The sequence below is a fragment of the Galeopterus variegatus genome, unplaced genomic scaffold, assembly GCF_000696425.1.
Source record: "Galeopterus variegatus unplaced genomic scaffold, G_variegatus-3.0.2 Scaffold13077, whole genome shotgun sequence".
In the NCBI taxonomy this organism is placed as follows: Eukaryota; Metazoa; Chordata; class Mammalia; order Dermoptera; family Cynocephalidae; genus Galeopterus; species Galeopterus variegatus.
Window position 1 is genome coordinate 18,685 of NW_007739188.1, and position 14,642 is coordinate 33,326.

Consider the following 14,642-nt stretch of genomic DNA (forward strand, 5'->3'; position numbering starts at 1 on the left):
TTTATTTGTAAGCCAATTTACAGAACCAGAATGCAGCTAGTTACATTGCATAGACTGCTTTTTTTCAAACCGCTATTTCAAAGTCATCACAGTTAAATGCGATGGTTCTTATTTTCAGGTGTCCAGTGACTTCTCTCTGTCTTTTCTCATCATGAATTCCTCAAATCATAGATGCTGACTAAAAAAGCCCACAAGTTTTTCGTAACTCCCCAAGGCCAGAGCTGAATTTCTTCAGTTGGGTCCTCTCACTTTTAACTCTTAATGGCTTCATCTGATATTACACAACCCCTCAAGCTCTGTTAAAAAGCTTTGCAGGTTTCTGGCTAACCCAGAGGATCCTTTAAGGAATTCTCTATAAAGGCGTCCAGGTTCGTTTGTTTACCTTTCTCATAAATATTATAAATACTGAAGCAAAACTAACCAGAACATAACAGGCATTTAAAAATCTGGTCCGTTGATAACACCAAGGTCAAGTTTTCGGATCTCTGCGCAGCCCAGCCACCAAAACGAAACAAAAAAAGACATAAAAACCAGATCCTGAACAGTTATTTNCAGCCCAGCCACCAAAACGAAACAAAAAAAGACATAAAAACCAGATCCTGAACAGTTATTTATTATGCCTACCGTAATGAGTGCTGAATTTGCTGATTTTGTTCCCTGGCTGTTAGTGCAGGAAGGACTGCTTGGTGAAAATAGTGCTCATTTGCATTGCTATCTAATGTAGACCTCCAAGAATTTCTGGACTAATTAACATTATCGGCCGCACTTAACACTTGCTTGGGGATCCTTCATTTAATTTTGTTTCTATAAAGACCACATCTGGCTACTGAGTACGAACTTGTTACACAGTTTGACTTATTAAGTAAAATAAATACATCCAGTGTAAACTATCCTAGCTACTAGAGATTTGTCAAATGTACATGCTCTCAGAGGGGAGACCAAAAAGAGGAAAAAAAAAAAAGTAGAGATGTCAAATGTTGCAACGGTCTGTACTCCCAAGTAAATCACATTCCTTTTAAGGGTATTAACACGTAAAATTATCAAAGTACTACATTTATATGCCGTAGAAGATTTATATATACATGTATAAGATTGTGTAAGCAAAGACAATTTAGTGACATTGGTTATTTAAAGGAAGCTGGGAAATGTTTCCCAGAGATATTACATTTAAATCTGAGTGTTTCAATAAAATTATGATTTTTTTTCCAGGTAAAAAGTGGAAGTTGGGCATGTGTTGGTGGACGGAAACTAAGTCACACATAAGGAACAGACTTGAAAAAGTTTGGCTGGTTTGAGAAGCTATGGCCATAGCTTTGGTGCTGAGATGGAAATGTAAAATTAATGCAAAAAGATTGACACAGACTGGAAATTAGGTTTTGATGTATTTCCTGCCAGAAATAACACAAAGTAAACTGTTATGTTTTGAGAACAAGCACTGTATTTTGTTACTTTTGTCTCCTTAGCATCAACTTTACATACCTTATAGGAGCACTCTGAAATTCCAGGGGGAAGTCCTCATTCCCCCAGTCCTAGTCCAGATGGTTTGGATGCAGCTGAAGTCACTGCCATGGCTAAAGGAATGGTCGCATGACCTAGCCATGCCCAATCAGCTATCTCAAATGGTAATTGGCTTAAGAATGAGCATGTGACCAAAAACAGTCCAATGAAGAGCTAAATATGAGATATTAGGTGGAACTACTGAAAAACAGAAATTACTTTCTGTTGCCGTTGCTGAGCTGGTGGGATACAAACCTAAAGAATGCTTGTGGAAATCTTGCTTACCCAGTAATTAGGAAAACCGACATAAAGAGACAGAGGTAAACGAATTCAGAGAAAAAGATAATGCAGAAAAACTTTGAAACATTCCTGAAGCTAAACGTGCCTTAGGTTTTTAGATTTGTAGGCCAATATATTCCCTTTCTTAATAAGGTGAGCTTGTGAAGGATTTCTGTCACTTACAAGGAAGGACCCTAATAGTTGCAAGAGGAGAGTCATATGATCACTGATTTAACCAGATGTCAAAAAGTCATTTTTAACAAATTTGTCAGGTAAAGCTTATTTGCTGTTGTCCATTCTATAAAGTCACCATGTTTATACAAGTTAGACTATAATTGGGCTTAGTTTTGTAGGAAAAAAATCAGAAAAGAGCACGGATTATTTTTTTCTGTCAATCACTTGTTTACCAGGTATTTGTTAGGCACTGAAATTGAGTATAACGATGCTGAAAGAAATTAAAAAACCTTTTTCATCTGATTATGAACAAAATATGGTCATAACATATAATTTTAGTTCTGCTAAATCCATTTCCTAGCTCTTTGTACCAAGAGGTCCTTTCAACATGTTCCTATTTTTGCATTTTTTTTTCTATATTATAAAATTTATTCTGAAGCCTTAGCCCGATGATACTCATTTAGTTCTCGAATGTAAAGAAAATATCTTGATATAAGGGACCACAAAACTTCTGGTTTATATTAAGAAAGAAAATGGTCCTGGTGGAAATTAGCGTGTCTGTCACTGACAGCTCAATAGGAAATGAGATAATGTTATAAAACCAATCTGCTCCCTGGTGGGATTTTTAAGGTGATTAAGTTTAGCAAAGTTTTAGTTAGTGTAAGAAGATGTGTGAGCATGTATTTGCATGTGTTTGGTGTATGTTTTTAAAGAGTTTAAACAGATGTTTGGTAAAATTAATAATCACTGCCTTTAATGTATTTTCTGGCTACTAGTAATAGAAATTTCACTTAAGGTTTGAATGTTCTTCACAATGAGAATGTACTTCATTTCAAACTTTGAGGCCTTATAACATTACTGCTATTATCTATTTAAACGTCTTCTTCTGAAATTTGTTCCCAAGCACCACAAATGATGTTCCTAACATCACTTCAATTCAATGTATGAAAGGGCAATGTGTGAGGTCCTTCAATATGTAGGAAATATGGCTGAGTTGAGAACTGTAAGACCCAAGCTGTAGTCTACCAGTAATTGTCCAATCACTCAATCTCTACAGATTTCAGTTTCATAAACTCTAATATGAGAAGGTTGTACGTATTTGTTAAAGTTTGATTTAGGTCAATTGCTCAGAAACAGGGAGTTGGGTGGTGTGGATTGAAAATAATGCCTGAGCCAGGGTGCTGAATCGACAACCATAAAGTAAAGCAGAAAGGTTGAGTGGGGCTAAGAGTTAGTGCCAGCTGATGCTGAGCAACAAGAGAAACAAGGGAATCAGAGCTGGCCTAACCTCCAAAGTCAAGCTAGGATCAACCATATTCCAGAACATTAATTCAAAGGTAGTACATTGAAATGGTGCATTGAGTTGTAGAAGGCAACTCAAGAAGATTCAGAGCTGAGCTAGAAGGTCATGACAAGCGTGGGGAACAAAGCTGTCAGGCGGCTGCAAATTTATCAAGTAGACCCTTTGTAGCTTGCTAAATTAAAATATTTACTCCTTAGGTCTTTGAAGGTTGGTGCTCTGTTGTCTTGAGAATTTATTTTTTGTAATAAAACATTTGAGATGGATGACCTCGATGTTTTTTGTTTCACAATGTTATGAATGAGACTATAATCACATCGAACTTTTAATTTTTATTTTTTTTAACATAGCAGGAGATATGAAAAATGTTTAAAACTTCAGAAAGTGGTTATAATACAGAATAAGCATAAGAGAAAAAAAACACTCAGGGCATGCTATCAGTACATATTAAGTTACAAATCATTTGCTTTCTTAACATTTTACATATTTAAGTTCATAAATGAGGATGATGAAATTTACCATTTTGGGGGTGAGAAGAAAAAATAAGGGCATATTTATCATCCGCTAGATGTGTTCACTGTATGATTTGCAAGACATATGCAAGCTCTGGGTGAAGGGAAGTGCAGCTGTCGGACATGTTAGTAAACTGGAAAGCCATCTGTTTCTGTACAGCGTGCCATCTTTACATAGGAGCGACCAGGAGAAAACATAAATTAGCCAAGCACTCTGCACTACAAATCATTTCCTTAACAGCCAACCAGCCTTACTCACCTGCTATACTACTGTGTCTGGTGTATGATAAGAAAACTAATATTCCAATTACAATATGGTGAAAGGAGATGCACAGACATTTTGCAAAGTAACACACAGAAATGAGCAACAGGTATATGAAAAAATGCTCAACATCACTAATCATCAGGGAAATGAGAATCAAAAACACATTGAGATATCACTTCACCACAGTTAAATATACTATTATATATACATATTTTATATATATATACATATAAACAGAATAACAAATGCTGGCATGGTTGAGGAGAAAGGGGAACACTTCTAAACTGTTGGTGGGATTGTAAATTAGTACAGTCATTATGGAAGTCAGTATGGATGTTTTTCAGATAACTACCGATAAAACTATCTTATGGTGCAGCAATACCACTCCTGGGAAATGGAACTCAACATGTCGTAGAGAAACCTGCACTACCATGATTATCACAGCTCTATTTCAATACCCAAAATTCTTCCATTCAGAGCAGTACAAATGAGCTTGGAGAAAATTATGTCAGGTGAAACAAGCCAGGCAGAGAAAGAGAAATACTGCATATCCCTTACAATACTCACAATTGGGAGGAGAGAGAGAGAGAGAGAAAGAGAGAGGGGGGGAGAGGGAGGGAGGGAGAGAGAGTGAGAGGGAGAGAAGGAAGTAAAGAAGAAACTTGAAAAAAGAAGGAAGGGAAGAAGGAGAGAGAAAAGAGAGAGAGAAAGAGAAGGAAGGGAGGAAGAAAGAAAGAATGTAAGAAGGAAGGAAGAAAGGAGAGAAAGAAAAGGTAAAAAAGAGAAAAGAAAGAAATATAATCATCAGAGTAATACATTGAACTTTCAGAAGGAGAGAACAGAACTGTGGTTACTAGACTTGGGAAATGGTGACAGGGGTGGGGTGTTAGTGAGGAATTGATTAATGGACAAAAGGAATGATTACATTTTGTAATGACACGAATTTTAATTATCCTGATTTGGTCATCACACATTGTATACGGGTATTGATATTCAACTCTGTACCACACAAATATGTATGATGAATTATTAAAAAGGAAAGAAAGAATCTGTCTACATTTCTCTTTCCTCCACTTCTATTTGTTAAAGGGTTGTCAGTCACTGAAGGACCCTTCAAATAATGCCTTCTCCTGTAAAAATCCATTTGCAGCTTTAGAAGGCAAAATAAGTTATTTTTATCATCTGCCCATCCATAGAAACTTGAAATGTTTCTATAGCCCTGATTCCATTATAATTTGTGGTAGAGTCTTTTTATACACACTTTTTAAATATGCTATTCTATGAACTCTTCAAAGGCAAGATTTCTTACTGTTCTATTTGTACATTAAGATCATACTTAGCGTAGATCTTGGCATATCAAAATTTTGCTGAATCCAAGTGAGTAAGTTCTCTGCCTCAAAATGCTATGCAGTTTTTGTGTCCCATACAGAATTCTAAAATATCATTCAATATTGATTATGGGGTATTTAAATTTTCTATCCATTAATCTTTCTACTGGGCCATTAAAACTATATCTCGTCTTCTAATTAGAGGACCAAGTAACTTGAACAAACCTGGCTTTTCATTCTTCACTATGGCTGCAGAAACACCATCAGTTACAATCTAGATTACATTGATTTACTGCATAACAAATGGAGATTCGTCAACAAGTCAAAACTGTATAATTTTCTCAGTACTCATGTTATGCCACAATATTTCTTGAATTGCAATGAATTCACTGAGTAAAGTGTAAAATAACGCCTTTTTCCTCCTAGGAGATTTAATTGATCATATCTACTTTTATTTTGGTTAATGTTAATTCTTATCATGGAAAACTAAAATTTCCAAGGAATGAGTTGCATTAATAAGTATTGATTTTTCACTGATTTGATAAGTAAGGAATATGAAACGTGGTTTGAGCAATGTTATGAGAATACATAGGCATTTAAAGATTTTTGACAGAGCTATTTAGAAATCTAAAATTGAAAACAGATGAGGTCTGGGCCCGATGGTAAACAGCCCTTAGATTTAACATGAGATAGAGTAGGATCCATTTTCCTTTTCTCTTCAAATGGTAAGGGGCAATTTGAGTATTATTCTTGCACAATCTATATAGACTTCTTCTGATCTCTACATTTTGTTTCTGTGGTAAGGTCTGACTTAATTCAAATCTATGTGATATTTGGTGATAGGTTTTTTAAAATAGTTGTTGTTCCCAGCACCATTTGCTGAAGAGGCAGTTACTTCCGCAGTGCATAGATTTGGTGCCTTTGTCAAAGTTCAGATGAATGTAGGTGTATGGGTTGATTTCTGGATTCTCTATTCTGTTCCATCGGTCCATGTGCCTATTTTTATGCTAGTACTATGCTGTTTTGGTTACTATAGCTTTTCACTATAGTTTAAAGTCAGGTAATGTTATGCCTCCAGCTTTATTTATTTATTTTTTTTTGCTCAGGATTGCTTTGGTTATTCTTGGTCTTTTGTGATTCCATACATTGTTTGTTTTGGTTTCTTTAGTTTCTTCCATCTATTAGGAAATATTGACAAAGAATTATGACAAGGAATGTATGTAGACACACAGAGACAGAAGAAAAATAGAAAACAGGAAAATCTCTAAGATCTTTCTAATATTTTTCTAAAGTAAATTATCCCCATTCTAACCATGAACAACTTCATCAGATAAGACAGAGTACTTCTGGGCTGGCCCGGTGGAGAACTGCTGCAGTGTGCTGCTTGGGAGTGTGGTGGCGCTCCCACTGAGGGTTCGGATGCCACATACAGACAGGTTCCCGCTCACTGGCTGTGCGAGGTGTGGGTGCGACACCGAGGGTTGCGATCCCGTTGCCGGTCCCGGTCCAGTACTGGCGTGACACTGAGGGTTGCGATCCGTTGCCGGACACGAAAAAAGACAAAAAAAAAAAAAAAAAAAAAAAAGACAGAGTACTTCTTCAAGATGAGATCATATTTTTGTTGTCATTGTTGTTGCTTTTCCTAATTCAATGAATTATGATAAAAATTTTACACTTACATTCCTAGTATTGCATTTCTAAAATTGGTACATTTTATTACTTATGTTAGAGATTTTAAAAATGTTTAAAATTGTAATTTATAAATCAGTTAGTTGAAAGTGTTAATAACACATGCTACATATGTAAAACATAAAAAAAAATTAGTTAATTTTCTAAAGAATTTCCAGTAAAATATGCTTAGCGAACTAGTAAGTTCTACTGTTTTTCTTTGTATCTGTAAGTGTATATGTATCTACATGTTTGTGACAAGAGAACTGGAAGTGATGCAATACTTGAACCACTAGCATCTAATTTGAGGAAAACATGGCTTGTTGCCTCTGCTACCCTCAAATATCCTAGATTGCTCTGACAGATTTATCTGATTAGGTGCTGCTGTTCTTTTTCTTTGTACTGCTTCACTTTTGTTCTTTCTGAAGCAAACATCACTTACAGGATTAACATTACATCCAATCATGCAATTAAAATAAAATTAACATCAAGGCAGAGTTCTACTTGTTTTACCATTAGTCAGTCACACAAATCTTATTGCTCTGTATCTTTATTTATTAATCAATTTAGTAAACAAATATCTTTTCTATCCTTTTGTCTCATGTAATGTATGTTACTGTCATTAAACTGGGATTAGCCTCATGATTTTCTTTGTTAAATACAGGCAACAAATGAGAGAAAATTTCTATAACAGCAGTATATAAGTCTATTCCAGTGTCTTTGATCTTGAAGTAAGAAGAGAATATTTGCTGAGAGACAGCATAACTAGTAATCCTCAGTTAAAATTTGAGACACCAAACACTGTCACTTTAGAAAGTGAACAGGAGGACTCAGAAATACATTTTCACATTCTGAGCAGGCAGATGTGAGAAACTTTGTCACAACCATCAGAATTCCTGTACATCGAATTTTAAATCCTACTGTACATGGAATTTTAAATCCTGGTTTAAAGGATAGAATATCTGCTGCAACTCAGAGCACATTATGGCAAATAATGACAGGATTTGATGAGTCAAGTAACCTTTCGGGCAGTGATAATGATTTAGAGCCTACTTGCTCACCCCCAAGTCAGAACATGGAAAGGACAGAGTCACAGAATTGAAAAGACGGTTCCAATGGCAGTAGGAGTTCTGGTCCCAATTCAAATCCTAGCTGCGGACCCCATTCAAGTTCCTCACCAATTTCCAGTTCAAGATCCAGGTATATGTCTAGTTCCAGTTCTAGTCCTATGTCCAGTTCCAGCTCCAGTAGTGAATATTCAGAAATTAGCTTATTAATGTTTGAAAGCATAAGTGAAGAAAGCTCATCGTTAGACTCACCATCAGAGGCCAGGCAAGAAATGCAACATAGGACCTTTGATGAAGATGACTCTTGGCCCTTCCCTAATCTTGTTCAGTTTTTCATCTTAAATGAAGATGATCACGACAAACCTACAGGACTCAACATAGCACAGATTGAGAACTTGGCAGTAAGAACTTTTGGCCAAATTGATTCATTAACAACCTGTTCTGTTTGCATTACAGAATACACAGAAGGGAACAAGCTTCGCACACTACCTTGTTCCCATGTATATCAGGCCCACTGCATTGATCGCTGGCTGCCTGAGGACTCTACCTGTCCTATTTGTTGCTGTAAAGAGATAGACTCTAGTTACAGAGAAAATTCTAGCTGAGATGTGAACTCTCATCTACAAAAACTACTATACTGACAGACAAATAACTGTCATTTGCCTTATGTCCACTTTTGAAATGACACATATATAAAATATCAACCTTAATTGTCGGTTCCTGAAGAATGATTGTACTTTCTCCAATTTGTTTCAGAATAAAAGCAAATATTAAAAAGCCAAAAGAAAAAGTGTCCTATCTGACAACAAAGACCAATTCTACACTGTGGCAGGTCACTGAACTTCCATATTCTACACTGTGGTAGGTCACTGAACTTCCACAGAAACTTAGCAGGTATGCTGAGTAAAAAGGGGGACTAGAAAATAACTTTACCCCACAGGAGCCAAGAGGACATGATCTGAGTATGTGTGACTTTCTCGGTCACCGTTTTAAAGGAAATTGCTTGCTCTCCACTTCCTCTTCCCCCCTTCCTACGGGCTTCAATTCTGATTTGTTGCTAGTAAGTTGGTTTAGGATTGATCTCAGGAATGGTGAAACAATAAATTGGAAAGAAAGAAACTGTGTGCCTGAGCAACTTTGTCTCTGCGTGCTTCCTCTAGACCATCAATATAAGAGAGAACTAAAACTGCTATCTAGGGAGTAATTGGGCAAGGGACACAAAGAATATTACTGTTATTAAGATGAACATGCTAATAATATTGATTTGATCAGCACATACTGTACATAAATACTCATAGTCAATTCTTTACCCCATAAATATGTGTAATCAAAATGAATAAATCAGAAAAAGATAATACAAATCTTTTTTTTTTTTTTCCTTTTTGTCTCTTTTTTTGTGACCGGCAATGGATCGCAACCCTCAGTGTCACACCCGTACTGGACCAGGACCGGCAACGGGATCGCAACCCTCGGTGTTGCCCCCGCACCTCGCTCAGCCAGTGAGCGGCCGGTCTTTATGTGGGATCTGAACCCTCGGCAGGAGTGCCGCTGCGCTTCCCAAGCGGCGCACTGTATCAGTGCGCCACCGGGCCGGCCCCAATAATACAAATCTTTTAATGAACTTTTTGAAGTACCCTCGTATGTTTTTCCTCTTGTAGTTGCAATCTTTGTAGATAAACTGATGAACTGAAATATATACATTGATTTAATTAACATATGTATCCATCAGTAGTAATTTAGGAATTCACTTTCATAATTTGGAGAACTGTACACCTTGATTCATTTATAAACTATTTTTTTCTAATATTAGAGATTATTAATGTGGGGGAGAAAAAATTAAGGGGGGAAGCCTGCATACGGAAAATTGCATTTTTCTCTACAGCATAGTTGAGAAATACATTTGATTCAGAGCCAAAATGGTGATTCAGGGGTAACTAAAAGCACTGATATTTGATAAAAACCTGGCGAAATAGAGTAGCAATTTTAGATAGATTATTTTGAATATGGAACAGACATTTCCAGTTATGATTGCAATTTTTAGTCCTTGATGGTTATTTAAGATCTGAGGAATGCTAGGCAATATTTCAATAGCAGCATGAACAAAAAATAACATCCTTTGCCTCCAGAAGCTGCTCTCAGCATAGATTTCCCCTTCTGCTCCAGGCCAGGGACTTTGTCACACACACAGGCAGTCAAAGTGAAGAGTTTTGGCCTTCAATAATTCTTCTCAGTAGTTCCCTTCTCTTCAATTTCCAGTTTCAACAGGCTCTACCTTCTCAAATCAGCTGACTTTGGCCTCACCTTCCTTCTCCAAACCACCAGGTACTTGCTCTACAACAAGTCCTCAATCCATGTTCTATGAAGAAATGCTAGGTTTTGTCTTTGCACTCAATCCCTCTTCTGGCACATACAATTACATGCTGTTTAAATTCATATTACTACTAATCGTTTCAAAGAATCAGCACTCTTCTGGCAAGAGAAAATCAAAGGATAGCATTACTAATAGAGAAAAGAGTCATAGGGCCTAAGCATTGGCAGATTATTAATGAACCTGACATTATGGGTTGTTTGTCATGTAAGAAATCATAACTTAGGAGCACAGTCTGCATAAGCAAAAGTGAAATGTTAATAATTTTTACACCTAAAGTATATACCCACTGGCTGGCTAGCTCAGTTGGTTAGAGAATGGTCCAGAGTTCTATCCCTGTTCCGGTCAGCCATACAAACACACGCACAAAATACATAAATGTGGGGCCGGCCCAGTGGCGCACTGCTACAGTGCGCCGCTTGGGAGCGCGGCACTCCCACCAAGGGTTCGGATCCCACATACAGTCCGGCTGCTCACTGGCTGAGTGGGGTGTAGGTGCAACACCGAGGGTTGCGATCCCGTTGCCGGTCCCGATCCAGTACGGGCGCGACACTGAGGGTTGCGATCCATTGCTGGTCATGAAAAAAGACAAAAAAAAAGGAAAAAAAAATACATAAATGTGTGTGTGTGTGTATTTGTGTGTGTGTGTGTGTGTGTGCACGTGTATTTCCCAGCCCATTAATTAAGATTAAAATAAATGAGGCTTAAAATCATTTTGGCAGAAAGCTACTACAAGTCAGATATTTCCTAGAAATTTGAAACCCCCTGAGTAGGTTTATCCAACCTCCAACATTCAGAGATATATCTGGAAAATGGCAAAAGACTTTAAGTAAATAAATCAAAAGGACATTGCTTTTTAAAAATTTTTCACATGTGAGCAGGATTTGAAGAATGAAAAGCTCAGAAGGAAGGTAGTAAATGTGAATAACACATAGGAAATATTTTACAGAGCTTTTACTTTTGTAAATTCTGTTTTTCACTGAGTTTTAACATTGGCTGGTTGAGGTCTTTACTATATTTTTATAAAAGAAGAAATCAGCAAATAAAGCATTGAGAGTGTGGAAGAAAAGTTTTGAAATTTAAAAAATGAAAGAACATTACTAGTGTCAAGTTTTGAAGAATAAGGATAACACTGAATATAAGCTTACACTGTTAACATGCGGATTACATTGTGGTAAAGAGTGGAATCATAATGAATATTTTATAAGACTCATGCTTTTTCCCTAGCATGTTTCAAAAAAGTTACACTTGATTTTCGTGAAACACAATTATATAGCTTCAACCAAGAATTTCTATCTTTAGGTTAATTAACATAATTCCATTAAATCTACTTTCCCTAAATATTATTGCTATGTAGGAAAAGGTATAAGAACTTCTGTAGCAATTTCAGTATCTGTAACAATAGAGGTAAAAACATCAAAAAATAGTATTGAATACACACGAACATTTCAAAGTATATTAGTATATATTATATTGATTATCAACCTATTAGCAATTAATTTTATATTGGTAACATACATATACACACACACATGATATGTAACCAATTAGCAATTAATTTTAAATTGGTAACATACATCTACACACTCACATGATATGTTTATATCACATTTTATTGGTGAACAAAGTAAACTGAGACAAACTCTTGGACCCATGAGACCATGATATTAAAGTCAAGGTCTACTGCAATCATTCAACATTTAGCACAAAGCCTGACATGCACTAGATCTTCAAGAAATAGTTATTGAATATATGGTGTATTCATGCAATTCCAGTTTAGAGTTCTCTGTATTTGAGTATATCCATAGAGCTGTTCTTGTGTTTGCATCTAAATAAAAAATTACTACAAGCATTTTCAGGATTATCTTGATCTCTTTACAGCTTAATAAAGCCACACAAATACAGAGTCCACATTTGCAAGCGTGTTTGTGAATCTTGTTGAGTGTGACTGCTGCTAGATGGCATGTCCTAGTGTAAAAATGACAACTGTCCCCTGTCCACTCTTATAGTCATGTTGAGTTATTTTACCAGATCCAAACACTAAAAGGACTCTTATAGTCATGTTGACTTATTTTACCAGATGCAAAGACTAAAAGGAAAACTAAAATTTCCTTCTACAGTTGTGATTAGGAAATGAAAAATAACTTAATAAAAGAAAATTTCAGCACTTTCACTTATTGAGACTCTTAATGGTAATTCATGAAAACAACCAACTGCATCAGAATAAAGTACCACTTTTCACTTTTTACTTAAGTTAATAAAAAAAGAATGTGGATGGCCCATATTTAAAGGATGGCTTTTACTACCTGAATGGAAATTATGAATCATTGTATAAACTAAAGTGTGCCAATCGTTTCAGCAAAGAAGGGTGGTCAAGAATTGAGATGCGCCATGTGTTTAGGGATATATAGGCATGGCATGCTCAAAATAAAACTTGCACCACTACAACTAGATCTATTTTCAGTGAGAAGTGATTGTGTTTAAGACAAAAAGCATAATCTGAAGCATAATTGGAACTTCTTAATTTTATTAGTGTTACTGTTTTATTTGTAATATCTGCAAAATTTTTAGTTTTATAGGTATTAAAAACATACAATTAAGCATACAGATTTTATAACTAGCTTTATGTTTGTGCATAATTAAGTATAATTATAATAACAATTTGTCACTACTGTGTTTCATTGATTTTTTTTTTCCAAAAGAAACGCTGTTCAAATACTTATGCATACTCAACATCCAACCCCACTCATGGTTTTAATTTAGAGAAATGATGAGACTAAAATTTGTAATAGGTCCCTAAAGTATTTAATTCATATTTTAGAGCACCTACTATGTAGAATTTATCATTGAACAAATTAAACACAATGTTTGTCCTAAAGGAGCTCATGGTCCTGCCAAACTTTGAAAACTACCTAGGGAAGAATCCAGCTAAGAGTATTACTCTCTGCAATTTACAAGTTATGTGCTTGAAAAATGTGAATTCAATGTAAATTTCCATCAACAGATTAATAGAAGTAAAAAATGTGATATACACATACCATGGAATATTATTCAGCCTTAAAAAAGAAGGGAATCCTGCAATATGTGACAACATAGATGAACCTTGAGCACATTATGCTAAGTGAAATAAGCCAGTCACAGAAAGACAAATAATTCATGGTTCCACTTATGAGGTATCTAAAACAGTCACGTTCATAGAATCAAGAAGTGAAATGGTGGTTGCCAAGGGCTAGTGGGAGGGGGCAATGGAGAGTTACTAATCCACAGAAATAAAGTTTCCATTAAGCATGATAAGTAAGCTGTAGTGATCTGCTGAAGAGAACTGTACCCATAGTCAACGATAATGTGTTGTACACTTAAGAATTGGTTGAGAGCTTAGATCGCATGTTGTGATCTTACGACAATAATAAAGAAAAGGTGTTACATATTTTCTAATTCAAAATTTCTTTACTTGTAAAATATGAGTGATAATAAAAATTAACTCAGAGAGTTTCTGTGTTAATGAGATAATGCAGAGTGAACAGCCCAGAGACAGATAACAATGATTCTGGATTGATACATCACTTCTCACTACTATCATTAAAAGAGGATTTTGTTTATTCATATGCACATATGCATACACTTGTATATCTATGAACACACAAATACACACACACATACATACACATGCACATGGACAAAGAGATAAGCCAACAACTCCCGCTACTTATGCGAGGAGTTCATGGAACAAGTTTTCATGTTAGTGCCTATAAAAACACCATGCATATAACAAATACTCGATAGAAATATATCAAACAAACTGCATCAGAATAAAGTACCACTTTTCACTTTTTACTTTTTAAGTTAATAAAAAAAAAAAAATGTGGATGGCCCATATTTAAAGGATGGCTTTTACTACCTGAATGGAAAGTTACATTATGAATCATTGTATAAACTAAAGTGTGCCAATCGTTTCAGCGAAGAAGGGTGGTCAAGAATTGAGATATGCCATGTGTTTAGGGATATATAGGCATGGCATGCTCAAAATAAAACTTGCACCACTACAACTGGATCTATTTTCAGTGAGAAGTGATTGTGTTTAAGACAAAAAGCATAATCTGAGGCATAATTGGAACTTCTTAATTTTATTAGTGTTACTGTTTTATTTGTAATATCTGCAAAATTTTTAGTTTTATAGGTATAAA

At 35.7% G+C, this 14,642-nt stretch overlaps 1 protein-coding gene across 1 annotated transcript in view; it reads left to right on the top strand.

The window, feature by feature from the left end:
- The window catches only part of LOC103581448 (E3 ubiquitin-protein ligase RLIM-like), a 9,257-nt gene extending 562 nt beyond the window's left edge, over positions 1 to 8,695 (top strand). The window contains exon 2 of the mRNA XM_008563279.1: positions 8,176 to 8,695. Within this exon, the coding sequence (XP_008561501.1) occupies positions 8,176 to 8,695 (520 nt within the window). The remainder of the gene's footprint in view (positions 1 to 8,175) is intronic.
- The last annotated feature ends 5,947 nt before the right edge of the window (positions 8,696 to 14,642 follow it).